Source organism: Astyanax mexicanus, chromosome 14, assembly GCF_023375975.1.
Source record: "Astyanax mexicanus isolate ESR-SI-001 chromosome 14, AstMex3_surface, whole genome shotgun sequence".
Classification (NCBI taxonomy): domain Eukaryota; kingdom Metazoa; phylum Chordata; class Actinopteri; order Characiformes; family Acestrorhamphidae; genus Astyanax; species Astyanax mexicanus.
Genome location: NC_064421.1, coordinates 33,675,572 through 33,696,700, shown reverse-complemented (window position 1 = coordinate 33,696,700; position 21,129 = coordinate 33,675,572). Strand labels below are relative to the sequence as shown.

Genomic DNA, 21,129 nt, shown 5'->3' with positions numbered 1-21,129 from the left:
AGTGAGATCTATTATTCACAAATGGAACCTTCCCAGGAGTGACCGGCCGACTGAAATTATTCCAAAAGGGCATGGACAACTCATCCAGGAGGTTACAAAAGAACCCAGAACAACATTTAAAGAACTGCAGGTCTCAACTTGTCTCAGTTACGATCAGTGGTAATGATTGTCACGGGATAAGAAATAGTATAAAAAGAGATGGGAGAGTTCTGAGGCACTGCTGACCAAAAAGAACACAACGGCTCATCTCACATTTGCCAACAAACATCTTGATGATCCTCAGGACTTTGGGTAAATATTCTTTGGACTGACGTGTCCTGTTACATCTGGCACATAAAAAAAAAGATCATCATTCTGAACGTAAAACATGGTGGTGGTAGTGTGATGGTCTGGGGGGCTGCTTTGTTGCTTCAGCGTCTAGACAACTTGCTGTAATAGATGAAACCAGGAATTCTGCTGTTAACCAGACAGTCCTAATAGATAATATCCAGCCCGTATCTGTTTGTGAGCTCAAGCTCAGGTGTACTCGGGTTCTGCAGCAGGACAATGAGGACAATTCTGATGGCCCTCACATTTAAAGCACTGAACTGAGGACTTAACACTGTTTATATGCACAGTACCTTGAGGTGGTTCTCTGGGCGCCGCCATCTTGAAATTGAATCATGATAAGTCAGCTGACAAGCACAAACGACTATTTAGAATAAGAAAACAGATTGGAAATGAATTTTGTGGAAATGCATGAATTCCAGTTGTTTCTGAAAATATATCTTTAATATTCAGGCATTTACAGGGAATTCACTCCTTTATTCTACCTGTGCACTTTTACAGTTCTCAGTGCCTCCTTTTAAATGTCAGAGCCCTCAGAATTCTACCTCTTTAAATGTGTAAAAAATTAGATTCTTGTGCATAGGCAATGCTATGCCCCTATCACTAGTATTGTACTCCTGTTGGGAGCATCGGCTAAAAGAACAGAGAGGGCCTATTTGACAAAAGTTTGTATTCATTATCATGTTTCACTACAACACAAGTCCATTTTAACACTGGATTTGTCCTTTAAATATTAACACTGACACTGCAGATCTCTGAATACAATGGATACTATGGTATAACAAGTGGTTGCTTGGATTATTGCAATACAGATCACCACATATTTGTGGATTTATTCACAAAAGAAGGGCTCCCTAACAGAAAAACATGTCAGAATCAGTGTTGGGCACGTTACTTTGAGAAAAGTAATTAGTTATAGTTACTAGTTACTTCTCCAAAAAAGTAACTGAGTTAGTAACGGAGTTACTTCACTATAAAAGTAACTAGTTACCAGTAAAAGTAACTATCGCGTTACTTTTGTTATTCGCCCCGTAAAAAAATATTTATGTAATAAATTATGTAATTACTATTATTATTGGAAAAATAACAAACGAAAATATTGTAACGGGCGCGAAGATGATGAAGAAGCCGGCAACATTATGTCAGCGAAAAGTGCTCTTTATTAACAGGGTACCTCACTTACAGCTCTGACAAGTGCTTGGAGAGTAAAACCCAACTTGAAAAACACAGCCAAAAACTCCCAAAGTGGCTAAACTGGCTAACATACACAGAGAAGGTAGATTCCCCTCAACCCCCAAAAACATACCCCCACAATGCCCTGCTGGCCCTGAATTTGCATAACCCCACCCCTACAGGCGCACTATAGGCTGACATACCTAACACTACGTGGCGATCGCCACATAGCCCCCCCCCTTACTGCCAACCGTCCCGGTGGCACTACACTAGCCAATAACAACAATGATAACAATATTTTTTTTTTTTTTTTTTTTTTTTTTTTTTAGTCCAGAACAAAGTCTCTGAGGCGCGGGGGAGTCCGCCGAGCCCTAGTAGAGGCTCTTCCCCCCGCCCCTCCCTGGTTTTCCCCACCCAAAGGCCTTTCAACAGGTGCGGGTACCGCAGCTTCCTTAGGCCGGTATGGGGCCAGCCTGTCCCGGTGCACCACCACAGTCCGCCGGCCCGTCCGGACCCGGTATACCACCTCGGACAGTTTCTGGAGGACACGACATGGCCCTTCCCAGTCGGATTGGAGCTTAGGGCACCGACCTTTCTTGCGCCGGGGGTTGTGAAACCACACCTCCGTCCCCGGCTCGAGTGGCGTCCCCTGGCAGCGCATATCGTACGCGCGTTTTTGTCGTGCGCTGGCCCCCCCCTGGCTCTTTCGGGCGGCGAGGTGTACAGCCGCCAGGCGCTCTTTTAAATCACGGGCATACTCAGTCACGCTCGCAGGTTCGTCCAAACCCGCTGGCAGCCCGAAAGCCAGGTCGGTGGGCGTGCGTAGTTCCCGGCCCAGCATGAGTTGTGCTGGGGTGAAGCCAGTAGACTCCTGGAGTGCTGCGCGGCAGGACAGCAGGACCAGAGGCAAGTGGCGGTCCCAATCTCGCTGATGGCTGCTGGTGACGATAGCTAGCTGTGTTGCGAGTGTCCGATTAAAACGCTCGACCAGCCCGTCACTCTGCGGATGCAGGGGCGTGGTGCGGGTCTTCCGTACTCCTAAGCGTTGACAAACTTCAGCCATGACCTGCGATTCAAAGTTCCGCCCCTGGTCGCTGTGGAGTTCCTCGGGCAGCCCAAACCGGCAGAAGAACTCGTCGACGAGTCGTCCTGCTGTGGTAACCGCGCCCTGGTCGGGGACCGCGTATGCCTCTGGCCACTTTGTGAAAAAGTCCATTGCCACAAGCACATAACGGTTCCCCAGCTCCGTGCACGGGAACGGTCCCAGTACATCCACCGCTACCCGCTCCATGGGCATCCCTGAGCGGAGTGACTGTAATGGGGCGCGCGACCTCCCCACGGGCCCTTTCTTGGCTGTACAGGCATCGCAACAGTGTACGAACAGCTCAACATCGGTCCTACACCCCGGCCAGTAGAACCGCTGTCGAAGCTGTTTCAGGGTCTTGTTTACCCCAAAGTGTCCTACCCCTGCCGGACCGTGCACTGACTGCAAGACGCGGTGTCGGAGCTGGTGTGGGACCAGCAACTGCCACACGTACTTCCCGGGCGCAACGTCTTCCCAGCGCCGATATAACAGCCCTCCGCGCTCACAGATGTTGTCCCAGGAGGAGCGGTATGCCTTGCAGTCCGGTCCATGAGGCGTCACGTCCTTCCATTCGGGCCGGTAGCTTGCCCGCTTCCACTGGAACACCTGCTTGAGAACGACGTCCTCAGCTTGGGCCCGTTGAAACTCCTCTGTCCCGCAGGGTTCCAGTGGTTCGCTACCGTCCTCGTCCACTGCCGTGATCCTCCCTTCTGCCTCCTCCTCCCGCTGTTCTAGCCGTGCACAGTAGCGGCATTCAGCTTCCAGACAGGGGCGGCGGGACAAGGCATCCGCGTTGTTGTGGAGTCGACCGGCTCTGTGCTGAATGGAGAACTGGAACTCCTGCAACGCAGCAATCCACCGCGCTACTTGACCCTCTGGTTCCCGGAATTGCATGAGCCAGGTCAGCGAAGCATGATCAGTCCTCAGGACAAAGGGGTGGCCGTACAGATAGTGTCGAAAGTGTTTAAGTCCCGACACCACTGCTAGCAGTTCGCGCCGCGTTACACAATAGTTGCGCTCGGGTTTGCTGAGGGCGCGACTAAAGTACGCGATGACCTTTTCTTGCCCCTCCTGGATCTGAGACAGCACTGCCCCGAGCCCAAAGTTGCTAGCGTCTGTATCCACCACAAACTGTCCCTCCGCTTGTGGAAGTGCTAAGATAGGGGCCGCACATAATGCTCGGCGCAGCCGCCGAAATGCCTTGTCCGCCCCGTCTGTCCACTCGAATGCCGCTCCCTTTTCTGTCAGCCGGTGCAGGGGGGTTGCGATGTCAGCGAACCCCTGCACGAACCTCCTATAATAGGAGGCGAGTCCCAGGAAGCTCCGAAGCTCACTCACGTCTTTCGGTGTCGGCCAATGTTGCACCGACTGCACTTTTCCCGGGTCGGTGGCCACCCCGTCCGCGCTGACCACATGCCCCAGGAACTGCACCTTCTTTTGGAGGAGGAGACACTTCTTCGGGTGCAACCGGAGGTTTGCCCCCTTGATAGCCGCGATCACCTTCTCCAAGCAGACGAGGGCCTCGTCAAAGGTTGGTGCGTGCGCGAGGAGATCATCCAAGTATAGGATGCAACGTTCGCGGGGGATACCCGCCAGCACCCTCTCCATTAACCGTTCGAATGTGGCTGGAGCGTTCCGCAACCCGAACGGCATAACCCGGAACTGCCAAAGGCCAGACCCCAGAGTGAACGCCGTCTTTTCTTTTGCCTCCGGCGCCAGCTCCACCTGCCAATATCCGCTCCGTAGGTCCAGGGAACTAAACCATGACGACCCGGCCACTTTATCCAGAGCGTCATCGATACGTGGCAGCGGGTACGAGTCTGCCTTGGTGACTGCATTCAAACGCCGGTAGTCAACGCAGAATCGCCAGCTGTTGTCTTTCTTTTTCACCAGCACCACGGGTGCTGCCCATGGGCTGCTGGACGGCTCGATGACTCCGCTCGCTACCATCTCTTTTAGTTTCCGCTCCGCCGCTTGTTGTTTAATGACGGGGAGTCGGTGTGCTCGGAGCCGGATAGGTGGAGTGGCGCCGGTGTCAATCTGGTGCTGGACGAGGTTAGTGCGAGTGCAGTCCTCTTCCCGGGCTGCAAACGCATCCAGGTTCCCCTCGAGTAACGCCCACAGTCTCTGACCTTGTTCCGCAGTGAGGCCCTCGCTGCTCCGCTGCCACAGCTCCTTCACCGCCTCGCGTGTGCTACCAGCGGCCGCCGGTTCAGGCGCAGCTGTGCCCTCTTCTGGCCCACTAGTACTGGCTGCCGCTTGCTCTTGTGTCGTCGCTCGCTGTCTTGACAGGGGAATACGGGTTTTCCCCAGTATGAGCGTTGCAGCTGGGATATCTAGGACCGCCCCCAGCGCGTGCAGAAAGTCCAGCCCCAGTATACAGGCATCGCGGATGGGCGCAAGATAAAACTTGTGTCGGATGGATCGTGTGGCTAGGGCCACCCGCACACTCCTTCTCCCTTCCAGCCGCACTTTGTCTCCCGTGACTGACCTCAGCACGATGTCGGGGGCGTCCCACTCCTCCAGTGCTCCCTCGATGCTGCACCGTAGCCACAGTCCGTTCGCCGTGCCCAGCCGGCCCACAACTGGTTCGTGTATGAGGGTGCTTGCTGCCGGGATCCTCCCACCCCTCACTGGGAAGTCCCGAACTCGTTTTCCGCCGGCGCTGGTGCACGGCACTGGTTAGCCTTGTGCCCCCATCTTCTGCACCGCCAGCATCGTACAGGGCTCCGTCCGGCGCCTGGTGTTGTTTCCGCCGGCCGTGTCTGGCACACCCGTGCTTCTGACTCCTCTTCTGCTTCGACTTGGAGGCAAGTGGCTGATCTTTGGTCTTTCAAGATGAGCTCCGCTTTCTCAGCCTCTTCCACGGCTGCACTGAGGGACGTAGCTCCAGAGAGCCTCACATGACGTTGTAGGCTCCCTGGCGCCAGCGCGTTTAAAAACGCGTCAAGCGCGAGCTCGTCCCTCACCCCGGCTGGAAACCCTGGATACGCCTGCCTCACCAGCGTCTTCAGCTCCACAACGAGCACGCTTAGCCGCTCGCTCTTGCCCCGCCTTCGGTCCCGTAGCTGCTGGCGCACCAACTGCACGTCGGGGACCCTGCCAAAGCGCTGTCGCAAGATGGACTTTAATGCGTCTAAGTCTCCGTGTTCTTCCGCCGGCAAGTCTACCAGCGCTTGAAGTGCTCTGCCTTCAAGGGCAAGGCACAGCCGCGTTGCTATCATCGCCGGCGTCCATCCATAGTACCTTGCGACAACACCCAGCTGTGCTTCATACGGCTCCCAGGGTCCCTCACCACTGTAGCGCGGAAGGCTGATACTTGCTACTGGCGCTGTCAACTCGACCGCGGGGCAGGCAGGATGTTGGTGCCCGCTCCGCTCTGCGGCGGGCCGCCGGCTGTCGGCGCTCCCGCGGCCGTCTCGTCCCGCGGCGGGCCGCCGGCTGTCGGCGCTCCCGTGGCCGTCTCGCTCCGCGGCGGGCCGCCGGCTGTCGGCGCTCCCGCGGCCGTCTCGCTCCGCGGCGGGTCGCCGGCTGACGGTGCTCCCGCGGCCGTCTCGCTCTGCTGCGGGCCGCCTGCCCTCGCTAACCAGCCGAGCTCGTGGCTGGCTAGCCCCGTCAGGTAGGGTAGGGTACGCAGAACGCTCGGTACCCTCCTCCTGCGAGCTGCTCCTCGGCTGAGCCTCCTCACTGCTCAGCCTCTGGATCTGCTGCTCTAGCTTGCTGATCTCCGCCCTCACATCCCACTTCTGACACCATTGTAACGGGCGCGAAGATGATGAAGAAGCCGGCAACATTATGTCAGCGAAAAGTGCTCTTTATTAACAGGGTACCTCACTTACAGCTCTGACAAGTGCTTGGAGAGTAAAACCCAACTTGAAAAACACAGCCAAAAACTCCCAAAGTGGCTAAACTGGCTAACATACACAGAGAAGGTAGATTCCCCTCAACCCCCAAAAACATACCCCCACAATGCCCTGCTGGCCCTGAATTTGCATAACCCCACCCCTACAGGCGCACTATAGGCTGACATACCTAACACTACGTGGCGATCGCCACAATAAACTCAAAATCTTGACAAAAAAATTCAAAAAAAGGAAACGAAAAACCCAACACGACCAAAGAAAATTACTAAGTCTAGTAATACTGAAAAAAAAAACGGAAAAACCAAATACGCTTCTGGGGATAAAATTAAACAAACCAAACCACACTCAAAGAAAAAAATTATATATATAAACAAAACAAAAGAATGGACAAAAACAACAAACTAATGACCGTATTATTAAATGATATTAATATAAGAGTTTAACAGCTGGATCAAACAGCTTCACAAAGGAGGAAAAGAGAAAACAGCAAAAACCGGAGCAGCTAAAGAAAGATTAACGTCCTTAAAATGGAACTTGGCCTGTCCACGTCTAAAAATAATACAACAATTTTCTCATTAACCTCTACAAATTCTACAAATATCTAAAAATGATACATATTCCTATATTTCTATATTCCTATATGCTGTAATATTCCTACCTGGAGTAAAGCCGTGGAACAGTGAAATGCTGATGATAGGAAGAGATAAAGCTACAGAGATGCGCAGCAGAAACCAAATGAAGGCCTCAGACCCCAGCACAACACTACCACGCAATCACTGAATTGATTAGAGCACATCCCTTGTGACTCACACGCACACTTGAGTCTTTGTCTGTATGTGCGAAGTAAAAAAAAAAAGTTCACTCAGCTGCTAAAGTAACGTGCAGTAAGGGGGTGTCAGAAATGGTAACGGCGTTATAGTTACAGTCAGAGTAATTAGTTAGATTACATGTTACTGAAAAAAGTAACAGCGTTAGTAACGGCCGTATTTCTACACCGTTACTCCCATCACTGGACAGAACCCATACATTACAGAAAGACAAAGGTCAAACAGGTTCTCCATTTAATTCACCAAACACACAATACCAAACACACCTGTGTTCCGGTGGTCTCCTGGAAGCAGCGTCCGAGCTGGCTCTTGGAGGTAACAGGCTGGTACTGCAGGAAGGCTTGCTGGTTGGGGTAGATGACACTGTGGCTGTGGTGCTGGATCTTCTGGCTGCTGCTGCTGCTGCTGCTGGAGCTACTGCTTTCGGACATGTGGTAGCTGTAGGAGTGTCCGGACTGTGACATCTTCGAATGCCCATTGCTGCTGCTGTCCACCTGGGAAACCTGGTGGATCTGCACTGATGCTTCGGGAGGATGCTTCACATGGATGTTTACCACACCTGCGCAAGGAGAGCGAGAAAATCAGATTATATCAGAAATCAGAAAAATGTGCCTTTTGTTTCTCAGAACTATCTTTTTTTATGATTAATACTTTTTATTTTAAGAATAGTGCAGTACAACACATACAAAACAACATCCCTAACAGAATGTACAGGCATGTGCAAATATAACAATAGCATATAACAGTAGGGCTGGGCGATATGGCCCTTAAATAATATCACGATATTTCATGGTATTTTTGCGATAACGATACTCTTGGCGATAAGACAAAACACTGAATTTAAAAAAAATATTTAAATAATACACTACTGCAACAAAATGAAAATTAAATGTTATCATTGAATACGATACAATATAGCACACCCCTAACTGAGATATTAAAAAATACAAAAGTTTTATTTGAGTTGTAACAGAAGTCTATGATCCAGAATGTCATGATACTGAAAATGCACTCCAGATATCTCCATATATTTATTTATAAAACCATCCTGGGGCAACTCCCTCAATATTTAAGTGGTTACATTTTGAGAGTCCAGAGTACTTATTCTTTACGCTCAAATGATTGCTATCTCCTCAATGTTCCCAAAGTTCGCACTGAATTCGGCAAACGCTCCTTTATGCATTCTGCACCTGCTGCCTGGAATTCATTGCAGAGTACTCTGAAACTGAAGGAACTTATTTCCCTTAGAACATTTAGAAATTTTGTAAGAAACCTGGAATCAGCCTCTTATTGTTTCTGTTCATGTTTTGTGTGAAGGTCCTGTTATTCAACCATGTTGACCCATCCAGACTGTATATTGTACATTACTGTTTGATTCCTTATTGTTTGATTCTTTGTTTTATGGCTTAACTGTGAACTGTCTGTTTTAAATGTTGAAACTGATGTTTAGGCTGCTGTCTTGGCCAGGCTTCCCTTGAAAAAGAGATCATTGTGTCTCAATGGGACCGATCTGGTTAAATAAAGGCTAAATAAATAAATAAATAAATATATCCAGGATTAAAGTATAATAAATGATACTGGTCTCTAGTAGATATATAATGGGAAATGAGAATAGTATGAATTTTTCTTTTGCTAAAAACAGTAAAAAAAAGTAATACCTTGGTGTGATAATTGGCGTGGGTGATATGGCACGATATTTCCGGGTATAATATCGTTCACCATATTCAAAAATGTTGGCGATATTATCCCGTACGATACGATATGGCACACCCCTATATAACAGTTACCCCTGATTCCTCCTTCTCTTCACCCCTGCCACAGCTCCCCCCCCCCCCAGTCCACCAATTCCCCTATTCCACTCAACCCTTACTAATTGTCATCATAGGGAGAAAAATAAAATAAAAAATATATAATAATAGAATGGAAAAAATATATATTAATATAAAAAAAAACTGAATAACATTCTGGTCTGACTATTTCTATTGCACAAAAGTAATTAGTTATAGTTACTAGTTACTTCTCCAAAAAAGTAACTGAGTTACTAACTGAGTCACTCTACTACAAAAGTAACTAATTACCAGTAAAAGTAACTATTGCATTACTTTCTCAGAGCGTGTTTCATAAGCCAGATGAATAGAGTGGAGGAAAGCAAAGAAAACAATCATTGCTTAGGAGGATATCTCATCCTCCCCTCACCTTGTGACTCTCACACACAACGCACACACACACACTTGTGCCTTTGTCTGTATGCGCAAAGTTAAAAAAAAAGTTAATTGAAAGGCTAAAGTACCGTGCAGTAACGGGGTGTCGGAAATGGTAGCGGTGTTACAGTCAGAGTAATTAGTTAGATTACTCCTTACTGAAAAAAGTAACACTGTTAGTAACGCCGTTTATTTCATCACTGCTCATGATGCACTAAAGAACCAACCAATTGATTATTGAATTACTTGACAACTATTATAATAATAATAATCATTTTAATGATTTAATTCATTAGTTGATGCAGCCCTAGATGTCGCTGACAGAACTGAAGTCATGGCAATGTTTCTATATCTTTCTATATTCTATAGAACTCGGTGCTCACGCAACTCAACAGTCACAGAATTCGGTGTAACACCGGGTTTGGTTTTACATTGATTAAACATGATGTGGATTCTCTTACCCTGGTTCTGGCCGGAGCTGTAGGTCATCGGGAGTGTGTGGGTGGAGTGGACCTGAGCACCCTGGCCATTCACCACCATCTGTTGCCCCCGGTGACCGTTCTGGGCTGGCATCTGACAGAACTTTCCAGTAAAGTTGGGCGGGCACTGGCACTTATCCCTCGTACTACACTTCCCTCCATTCATACAGGGCAGGTGACAGACCACTGTAACAACAGAACATCACAGAGCAAACATTACTTCAACTCAGAGCACAATTCCACAGATCTTTCATTATTTTCATATTAGTTACATTACATAATTATTAACAATTCCAAAAAATCCACTCTACTACTCTACTCTAAATTACTTTGGTATCGTTTGGTAGCAAAATTCTGACTTTGATACGATACCTGCCTAAATATCTCAAAACCGATACAGAAAAACCTAAAACATTAGAAATTAATGTAATAACAATAGAAGACTAAACATATTTGAATTTATTGAAAGGATAGCGCCTTGAGATGTGACATCTCATTTTCAAGGGACATGGAACTACAATGTATTTGTTGTTTTAATTCAAATATTGTTCATGAAAAGATAAACAATGTGATTATGTTTATTTTATTTTATTTTAAGTAAGAACATAATTTACATAAGTTGGAATTTCCTTAATTAGATAACTTTCTAAAATCTCTAAAACACTAGAAAAAAAATGTCAGTGATGTCATCACCTCCACCCTCACCCCCCACCCATGCTCCTGTTTGCAATATTAGTTCAAGCAAAGAAAAGAAAAAATAGAATCAGTTCGGTGTTTAGATTCCCTCGCTCACTGAAAAGTAAAGAATAAAAGTCAGAAGATAAGGCATTGAAAAGCTGCGAGACATTTAAAGTGACAGTCTGTATTATTTTATTTCTAAGCTGAAAGCAGAAGCAGAAGATGGGATAAAATATAGTGTTCAATGGTACCAGTGTGCTGGAACGACCATCCCTGCTAAAAATATATTCATTCTAAAAACTGGGGTGTCGGGTAACTTTTTGCCGGAGTTCTTCTTCAGGCCACGTCACCTGTCTTTACGTACTTACGTCACATGTACAGCCTCTGAAACAGGATCAGGCTCAGTTTTACTCAGCGTGAGCGGCTGGTGGAGCAATGGAGACTCCAGAAGGGGGAACTCAGAGCTCAGTAGCTCACTCACTCACAGTAAAATCAAAGAAACGAAGAAGTGAATTAAGCTCTGAAGCAAAATGTAATCCGATAGAGTCCGCGCTGAAACCAGGATTAATCTCGGATTGGTGTTTAAATGGTGGAGAGAGCTCTGTGACCTGAAAGAGCTTAAAAGTGATGTTGAGTCTGACTGAGTGCGCTCTTTCTCTTTCTCTTTCTCTCTCTCTCTCTCTCTCTCTCTGACTGAACATAACCTAAAATCAGATTCATCCTCTATGAAAGGGGACCGCATCACACCCGCCCAGTTTAAAACGATTCTTCCGCATGCTCAGTGCAATTACTCATTCTCACCAGAGAGGACCCTAAAATCTTCCCAACTTCCCAAATGTACAGACATCAGCTTTAAACTTTAAAATCTGCTGATATTTTGTGAATTATCACTTGATCTCTGTGGTGTTTGGATGCTTTGAGAAACTTACACGAGGGTTGAGTGTTGAGTGTTGGGTCGACCCATTGAGTGAATTGGTTGACGAATCGAGCACCCGATTTTGGGTTAAATTAAAGTACCAGTGTTTTTAACATCAGTTTACTCAGATGCTTTTTCTTAAAATCAGTATAACAGTGCACTATAACACTTTTCACAATCTTACACTTACACAACTGAGTAAGTGTACTTACAGGACTGTTGAATCAAATGCTATTCAAAAAGTTCCCTTACAGAATGTTATTGCACAAAACTAGCGCTGTGCACACTTCTTTTTTTCTGAAGGAAATACAGACAAGACAAGGCAACTATGTGCACAGTTTTTGTAAACTGCAACCATAAACTTTGGTTAAAGGCCTGAAAAATATAATAAATATAGTTACCATGACAGGCCTATCTGTACCTACTATTTTCCAATCTTCCACTTAAAACTATTCTTAACCAGTTTTTTTTTTTTTTGGATATGTAAGAAAACACACACATACACACACACACGCACACACACGACATTAGCTAAATTCCAAATTTGGAGTCTGCCATCTGCGCTGAGAAGACAAAACAACTGGTGGGCTTGCAGAACATCAGGCCTGGCTTTTCTGCACTCTGTCTCCACTCACAGGATTCCTCCTGCTGATCATTCTGGCATTTCTCAGCAAACAACAAACACTCACACAACAGCATACCAGAGACAGAGAGAGAGAGAGAGAGAGAGAGAGAGGGAGAGAGAGGGAGAGAGAGGGAGAGAGAGGGAGAGATGTCCAGAGAGCCTGTTACCCATCAGAACAAAGCTCTCATTGTTTGCAGGAGAGATTCTGAACCATAGCTCAACAAAATCCACTCTCACACTGCTGACAGTGAGAAACAGAGAGCGAGAGAGCATGACTGTGTGTGTGTGTGTGTGTGTGTGTGTGTGTATGGGCATTTCCCACCAGGAGAACACATTCTGATTTCCAAATAGCTTTCTCTGTGCAGTGTTAGCGTGTCTGCCTCCTGCTCCGAGGCCTGACCCGCCACCACACACCCTGCAGTCCACTCAGCTAACCGCACACAATTACCCAATCAGCCAACAGACAACCACTAATCAGCCTCCTGCAGCTCCTCCTGCTCCTAAACACTCCAGTCAAACAAGGACAACAGAGCTAAAGGCTAAGGAGTGTCACAAGTGTGTGTGTGTGTGTGTGTGTAAGTGTGAGTGTGTATCTGTGACTTTTATTTCAATGTCAGCAGAAATTAAAAGACTGGCCCCACTGTTCCAATGCGTTTGGAGGGGACTAAAGCCATCTACCTCTATAGGTGACGAGTTACTTAGTAATGCGTTACTTTATGCAGACATTTTTTTCCGTAACGATTAATCTAACACGTTACTATTACCAATCCAGTAATCTGATTAAAGTTTCTTTTCCAAGTCACTGTGTTGCGTTACTATTCTGTCGTTTTTCTTAGTAAAAAGATACGTAAGTATTTATTGCTGGAACTTTTTAACAGCGGTTACTGTCGGCTGCAACCACGCCAAAATAACAACATTCTCGCCAGCTAACAAGATAACAGGTTAAAACTAGCACTCTGGACGAACACACACACTCGACTCAAAGGGAGCACCCCTCTCTCCACCACACACACTTCACACACAGCTTCAAAAACAACGTCAAATTTGATCCCAGCGGCACACAAAGGTGGAGCCGAGCTTCCAGTAAAGTGAGTTTTGGCAAAACTGGTAGTTATTTTTATGTTGAGGCAGTGGGTATGTGGGGTGTGTGTCAAGCAGTGGCGGATGCTGGTCTTTCAAGGAGGGGAAGCTCAATTTCGGCCTACATCTTAACATATGTAGTTTTATTTATACGTAATTTTTTTTTGTAAACAAAAGGCATTATTTTCAAGTTTTCACTACACAACAAAAAGGTACCCATTCTTTACATTGACCAATTACGTAAAAAAGACTCTATGACATGAATAAACATAAAATGATCAGTAAAAAAAAAAAACATTACGCAAAATCTTCAAAGTTGGAAAAAATGCAGGTAAATTTAGTTCCTTTTTGGACAGTTTTAATTTCCTTGAATAATCCCTTTATTAATTTAAATTATTTAAATTATTTTTAATGATAACACAATACTTAATACTTGCCCCTGTTCATTTATGTCCTGAGATAGTTTCATCAAGAGGCATGGCCAACAGTACATTTTATTTGTTACAGCACTTCCAGTCAGCCAGCTCACTTTATCATACCAGGACAGCTGAAAATACCTGTTTTTTCAGACAGCTGAAAAACACGGATTTTTACACTAAAAGATCGCTGATTCGCTCATTTTGCTGTCAATCAAAAAGGAACTCCGCCTCAGCAAAGATCATCCAATCATCATGCAGAAGCTGAGCGAGGCCAGCCCACTGCCCCATAGACCCCCAGAGACGCTGAGCGTCCGATGCTTTTATCCAGCTTTTATACAATGACTCGTCTCGTTTCGCCACGCGCTTTGCTCCGCTATTGAAGTCTGTGCACTGTTTAAAGCAGCGCTGTGAAGCTGTGGGAATGAGTGAGAGGAAAGCCGCGGCGTTACCAGTAATAAGAAGCTGATTCTGAACTAAGTTCAGCGCGGTGTATCACATATCTAATCAGTCACATGTACACACAATAGTATATATTTAATCACTTATTTTTTTACATTTTAGGGGAAGCTGAGCTTCCCTTGCAGTCTTAGAGCAATCGCTACTGGTGTCAAGTAATCCATTAAGTACCTAAGGGGTAATTAATAATCAGTAATTAGATTACTTTTACAAGTAACTATGCTATCACTGCTCATGAGTGTGTGTGTGTGTGTAGTGTTTAAATGCTTGAATGAAGCTCTATCTAGGAACTTCTGTGGTGATGTGTAATGACAGCTCTGGCTGATGTTTCCTCTCCAACATGTTATTATGGTGACAGTAGAGCTTCTCTGCGTGTAGCATCCTTCTCTCTCTCTCTCTCTCTCCCTCTCTCCTATAGTGATACAAAGTGTTTACACAGTGTGTAACAGTGTTTCCACCTAAGCATTTAATTAAAGATTATCGTCTGTTGTATTACTGTTCTACACTGCTGCAGTCCAACAATGCATGTATACAGTCATCCTGCATCTGCAGCATTTTAATGCATCCGGTAATCTTCACACCACACACCAATGCATCAGGACGAGTGGAAGGTATAAACGGTCTATTTTCACGCCTGGCACCCCCACGGTTAAAATAATGTAGAAATTTAGAAATAAATCTGCACTGAGGTGTGTTCAGGTAAATATCTGGCATGTTTCTATCTTGGCGGTGGGAAATACAGGTGCGCCACAGACTAATTAAAACCCTGACAACAGTCAACAGTCAGCCGCCCAATCCTATCTTATCCTATCCATGCAGGAGCATTGAGCAAACCCGACTTTTAACTCAACAGTAAACAAAATAAAGAATAAAATAGCATTGCTGTTCTCTTAAATGAGCTGCTGTTTACCTTCACAACGTCCTCTGGTAAGACACACAAAACGCAGTACTGTTAAAATATCGACATGCCATAGCATTTTCACAAACATTACCCATATTTTCAGCTCTATTGAGGAGACAAAAACACTTTGTAGTTCTGCGAGTACAGACTAGACTGCACTTGCTGTTTCTCTGCGTACTTCACCATTATCATCCTTTCACCCTGTTCTTCAGGGGTCAGGACCTCGCACTATAGACCATAGCTCAGTTACAGCAGTGCTGCTGGAGTTTTTAAACACTGTGCTTACTCATCCTTCTCACTCTATTAGACACTCCTTCCTACAGTAGCTGCTCCACCTCGTAGATAAAAAAAGGTAAAGACAGAAGCTCTGAATCTGTGGCTGCATAGATTGTGTTGCTCATTCTCTAGTTCTTCATCAGTGTTTACAGGACACAGGATGCTGCCTACAGGACACTATCCATAAGAAATGTTAATAGTGGACTTATCTCAGTCTAGCAATCTAGCCGTGGTGCTCATTGCTATCTTACACCCTGCCAACAGTCTATTTTTTCACACCTTCCACCTGCTTGTGAATATATATTTCCGACAATGGACGTTGCGGTCAGGAAGTGAGGTGTGTTTTGGCATATTGCTATCATAGCAATATGTCATAGCAACAGAAAACACAGGTGCGCCACTGACTGAATACAACCTAGACAGATGTCAACTGTCATACGTTCATTGCTATCTAAGCAGCAAGTTGTCAACACAGATGCATCCCCACTGAGTGACACTGAGGTGTTTAAAAAAATCTAGCAGCAGTGCACAACATAAACCAACAATTCATACAAGACCACCATGCAAGTGTCACAACTAAAGTATGACGTGAAGGAAAAGCAGCCACTGTCGTTCAGCACCTTCAGAAACTCCTTCAACACGCTTAGAAAACTATATCAGGTGACTCAAACTAATTAAGACACTGAGATTAAAATACCAAGTGTGTGCAGATCTGTCCTCAAAGATCTAAAGAATTGAAAGAATCTAAAATTAAAACATATACTTTTTGTTTACTAAATAATTCTCCATGTGTTCCTGTAGAGCTTTAAAATAGTCTTCAATATTAAATACAATGTAAGGTCTTGATAAAAAGAAAGAAAGAAAACACATTAAATCAGAAGAAATGTCTCCAAACTTTTGACTGGTACTGGTCCATTAAAACGTACTAATTTTCTCTCTTAGAGAAACACAAATTCCCAATCCATCTCACAACGATTGCTAAACCAAAGCCACAAGACAAGAGGCAAGAGTCACGCTATGAGCTCATCCAACCTAATGCTAATTCCCAAACAACCACTCACACACCCAGCAGTGTGATGTCACTTCCTCTCTCACCACACACGGGCCCTGTGGTCAGGCAGGCAGTTTAATTGTGGCGAAGGAACAGATACAGGAACAGACCATAATTGAGCGTGTGGTGAAGATCAGAGGGAAGACGGGCTTTAAATCTGTGGGCATGGTTTTTATATGGGTTGATTATTGAAGAAGATGAAAATATGAAGAAATGAACACAGAGGGGGAATAGAGAAAAGAGGAAAGTAATGAGGATGTGTTTATGTATTTTTATCTCCATATCCTTTAATCTGTATATAATAAATCTATAAATTATGGATGTGCTGGTGGCCAATGCTAATATAACTGGATCCAATTGCATCACTCATGCAAAAACACTGTTAGCATATGGCTAGGTGTCTGGGTAGCTTGGAATCATTCAGGTTGCTGCTAATATATATAACCACATCCTGATTTTACTTGGGTAAAACAGCAGGACTGATCTTTCTTAAGTATATAAACTCATTTATTTGGGATTTTTTTTGGTAATTTAACCAGATTAAATGAGAATTTTTAATATGGCAGCCATTCAGACCTATCTTACACCCTGCCAACAGTCTATTTGCACACCTACCATCTGCTTGTGAATATACATATTTCTGACAATGGACGTGGCGGTCAGGAAGTGAGGTGTGTTCTGGCATATTGCTATCATAGCAATATATCATAGCAACAGAAAACACAGGTGCGCCACTGACTGAATACAACCTAGACAGATGTCATCAGTCGTACGTTCATTGCTATCTTAGCAGCAAATTGTCAACACATTGCCAAGATGCATCCCCAACAAACGTACACCCCTCTTGTTACGCACATGGAAATGCAGCAGTGCACAAACCCATAGCACATGCCTGTTGGCAGCTATGCAAACACATCAACGTGAGCAAGCAAGTGTGAACAAGCAGGTCGCGTCTAGGTAGTTGTTATTGCTGTTAAAATAGCAATCCACCAAAATCCAAAATACAAACATGATTGAATAATAAAGAGAATAAGTACATGCCTTTTCTGAATTTAGTGCCGCAGTAAAAGGAGTACTTAACCCGTCGTTTCGATAGCAAAGACACACTGACGCCGTAAATTAAGCTGCATCTAATCTGTAAACCGTAAAGTAGGTCCCATTAAGTCCAAACTAAAGTGATTTTCAGTTTTGTGGGTTGGGCTGTAAAACAAGCAAGCCAATTAAAAAGCTAACGGTGCGTGTCCACTGGCACTTTTTTTTACACATTTGGCTCTGCCGGATCTCTCGGCTTGCCATATATGGGTGTGTCTGTGATGTTTTTGAATTCAAATGGGGCAACATTATAGGCAATCACAAATTTAAGATTTAAAAATTTTAATTTTATAAATTTGTATAAATTCATATTCTGCTGTTTTTTTTTTTGCTTTTGTTGTGTTTTTTTTAATACACTTAAAATCAGAATCTCCTCACACACACACACACACACACACACGCACAAACCTAGCCACATTACTACCTACTTCCTACTGCCAAACCAGGTAACCTGAGCTGCTCCATTCCAGAGAGGCTGCAGCTCCCCACGGGCACCAGCCTGGTTCTGCCATTCCACACACACCACATGGACATCGCACACACACACTGATGTGATACTACACAAACACAGTCATACTCACTTCTTCAGATGTGAATGCAAATGCACACCAACCACAAACACACAGACACTCTGTGGTCCAGACACATCAAACACACAAACACACACACACACACATCAAACACACACACACACTGAGTAATGGGCTCCAACACAAACACTGCACTCTTTTAAATAAAGGTCCTTCAAAGGGTTTTCTGAGTGATGCTATTGAAGAACCACTTCATAAAGAGTTCATAAAGAACCATGTTGGTTATAGAGATGCACAAGTCTTTTAGATGTAAAAAAAAATAAACATACCAAATTTTTCGGCACTTTTCGGCATTTTAAGGCACATTATGCGAAACTAGACACTAGTATGGAACAGGGGTGTTGCCATGTTTTCCTTCTTATTCAGCAGGTGTTGCTGCTGGGTTGTAAGCAGCAGTAAAGAAGTTAAGTAAAGCTAAGATAAGCAAACAAAATTGTGATTCTAAAAAAAAAAAAAAAAAAAAAAACACTTTCTTTTTAAGTCAAATGAGAGCTAGATGTTAATCTACACAGATTTCTCTCCTGAAAACAGTTTATTTGAGTAAAGCGCTTCCATCTTTTTACAGTAAGCTTAGCTTAACGATTGTCTCCAGCACTAAAGGCTGGAGCATTAGCATTAGCATTAGCGGCATACTGTGAGTGTGTTTATCCAAACATAAAGAAGAAATCTGATGTGAAATGGACTTGGGTTGTAGTGAAACATAAAAACAAGTATGAACTTGACAATAGCATGACAATTATTTAGAAAATTTCAACAATAGCTGGAATTCATGTATTTCCACAGAATTAATATTGCAATTTGTTTCCCTAACCTTTTGTTCATGTCAATCAAATTATTGTGACTTAATTTCACGACTATCTGAAGGTACTGTGTGAATAAACATGGTTTTGAACTGACTGTTCACTTTTTAAAGCTCTCAATGCCTCACAAGGGCTCTCAGAATTCTACCAATGAAGTGTGGAGATACGTTGAGTTTGTTAATGGTGTAAAAATAGGGATTTCTTTGGATGGGCAACGCTATGCCCAATGTTTAGCATTGTAAGCCACTTCAGAATATTGGATAAAGGGCTGTGTGTGTATGTGTGTAATTAGTAAGTGTATAAATTTCGGTTTCTCCAACAGCTCTTGTCTGATATGTAATTAGGGCTGAGCTTGTTTTCAAATACTAAAAATCATAATTCAGATCTAAATAAGCACTATGCCCAGACTGCCTGAACTGGTCTAGGACAGCCACTGTCTATATGGGTCTATACCCACTAAACATTAGACGTCTTATAGACGTGCAGATCATGTCAATCATGCGTCTGTCAGTCCAATACCAATTATGCACTTCTACACGCAGTGAAAACTAGGTCCGCTATGTGGACGTCTAACTATGACCGTAACTGGACGTCAATATGCAGCTAAACGTTTGAATGTCGGATCAGGTAACTTTTTTGGACGTCCTGGGGACGTACATTATTAAAGAATATATTTATTATTTTTATATTCATTTATCAACAATTTATATTGTTGTTATCAATATCCTTGATCAATATGAATATATATTATTTATTATTAAGCATTGTTTATATTACTAATGACATTATATTTTTGTATCTATTTAATTAATTAAAGAATTTAGGTATTATTTATGTATTTTTTTTTTTTTTTTTGGAAATGCAATTTGTGTGGAAAAGTTTTAGGTTGATTTCAACCAGACAGCGTCACTCTGATTTGCTGACACAGCAGGTCATCATAACCCAAACTCCACTCTGATCTTTGAGGCAACATGCCAAGCACACTCAATTTTTAGGTGCTGCAGAAGCGCAGCTCAGCTCAGTTCAGCTCAGCGCAGCTCAGCTCAGTACAGGACTCCTGTGCCACAAGCTGTAAGGTAAATTCCCAGGTTGGTTAATTTTATGATCATGTATGTGTTTGTAGTGTTAATAGTTTTTGCTCTGAAGTCTTAAACCACCCGAACCTGCAGGCGTTGAATCTTTTCCTTGGCAGCTAGCTAGCGAACTAGCTAACTAGCTAAAGATAGCTAAACATTGCCCATAGTTAAAATGTGCTGTTTTAATATATATATTTTTACACAACAGAGGAGTACATTTAAAATCAACACAGTGGTTCGGTAGGGGTAATTAATGCAATCTATCCATTGCTTTCAGTGGTTGTTGGCAGATTGAAGTGTTTTAGAAAAAATGAGGGGGATTAAAATGCAATTTATTGTAAAACATGGTGTGTAACGAACGTGAATAACTAGTACCAGAAGATGGTGAAGCTTTTTTGTTTTGTGTTCCAGTAAACCTCCCTGTAGCATTGTTTGACTTAGCAGGAGATTTGAACCTGAACATTTAACCTCCCACTAAACAAAGAGACATTGAAACAACATCTTTTCTAGGTCATTTTTGCACGTCCAGTTTTGGTCTCCTGAAGGTGCAGACTGTGCAGACTGCAGACTGAAGGTGCAGACTTTTTTCCGACGTCTTCCACACGTTTAATATTGACGTCCCCCAGACCTTCAGATAAGGGCTAATTCTAGTCCAAATGAGGTCGATGAACATCTTTTCTACGTAGAAAAAAGACGTCTGCAATGACCTAATTTGTATTAGAATTAGCCCTTATATGAAGGTCTGGGGAAAGACGTCTGGGGGAAGATGTCTGAAGGCGTCTGCAAAGACCTAAGATGTCTTTTCTACGTAGAATAGAGGTCTGCAATGACCCAGTTTGGAGTAGAATTAGCCCTTATCTGAAGGTTTGGGGGAAGACGTCTGAGGGAAGACATCTGAAGAAGTCGGACCTAAGACGACCTAAGACGTCTTTTCTACGTAGAAAAGACGTCTGCAACGACCTAATTTGGACTAGAATTAGCCCTTATCTGGGGGACGTCAATATTGAATGTGCGGAAGACGTCGGAAAAAAGACGTCCTCTGCCGTTTGAGGCAGTTTAAAGCAGAGGCATTATATCTTCATATTTTACTAAAAATACTGAAATATAAAATATGCAACTTAAATCAAGATTTATTTTGGACAATTATTTCTGATACTTGGTTGGGTTCTAAAAGTCACAAGCACTCGCTCTCTCTCACACACACACACACACAGA

At 44.1% G+C, this 21,129-nt stretch overlaps 1 protein-coding gene across 8 annotated transcripts in view; it reads right to left on the bottom strand.

Annotated features, from left to right (window-relative positions):
• The window catches only part of ltbp1 (latent transforming growth factor beta binding protein 1), a 244,512-nt gene that overhangs the window by 122,614 nt on the left and 100,769 nt on the right, over positions 1–21,129 (bottom strand). For all 8 annotated transcript variants that reach the window (XM_049464179.1, XM_049464180.1, XM_049464184.1 and 5 more), the window contains exons 6-7: positions 9,937–10,140; positions 7,541–7,833 (exon numbers count right to left, since the gene is read on the bottom strand). In XM_049464179.1, the coding sequence (XP_049320136.1) occupies positions 7,541–7,833; positions 9,937–10,140 (497 nt within the window). The remainder of the gene's footprint in view (positions 1–7,540; positions 7,834–9,936; positions 10,141–21,129) is intronic.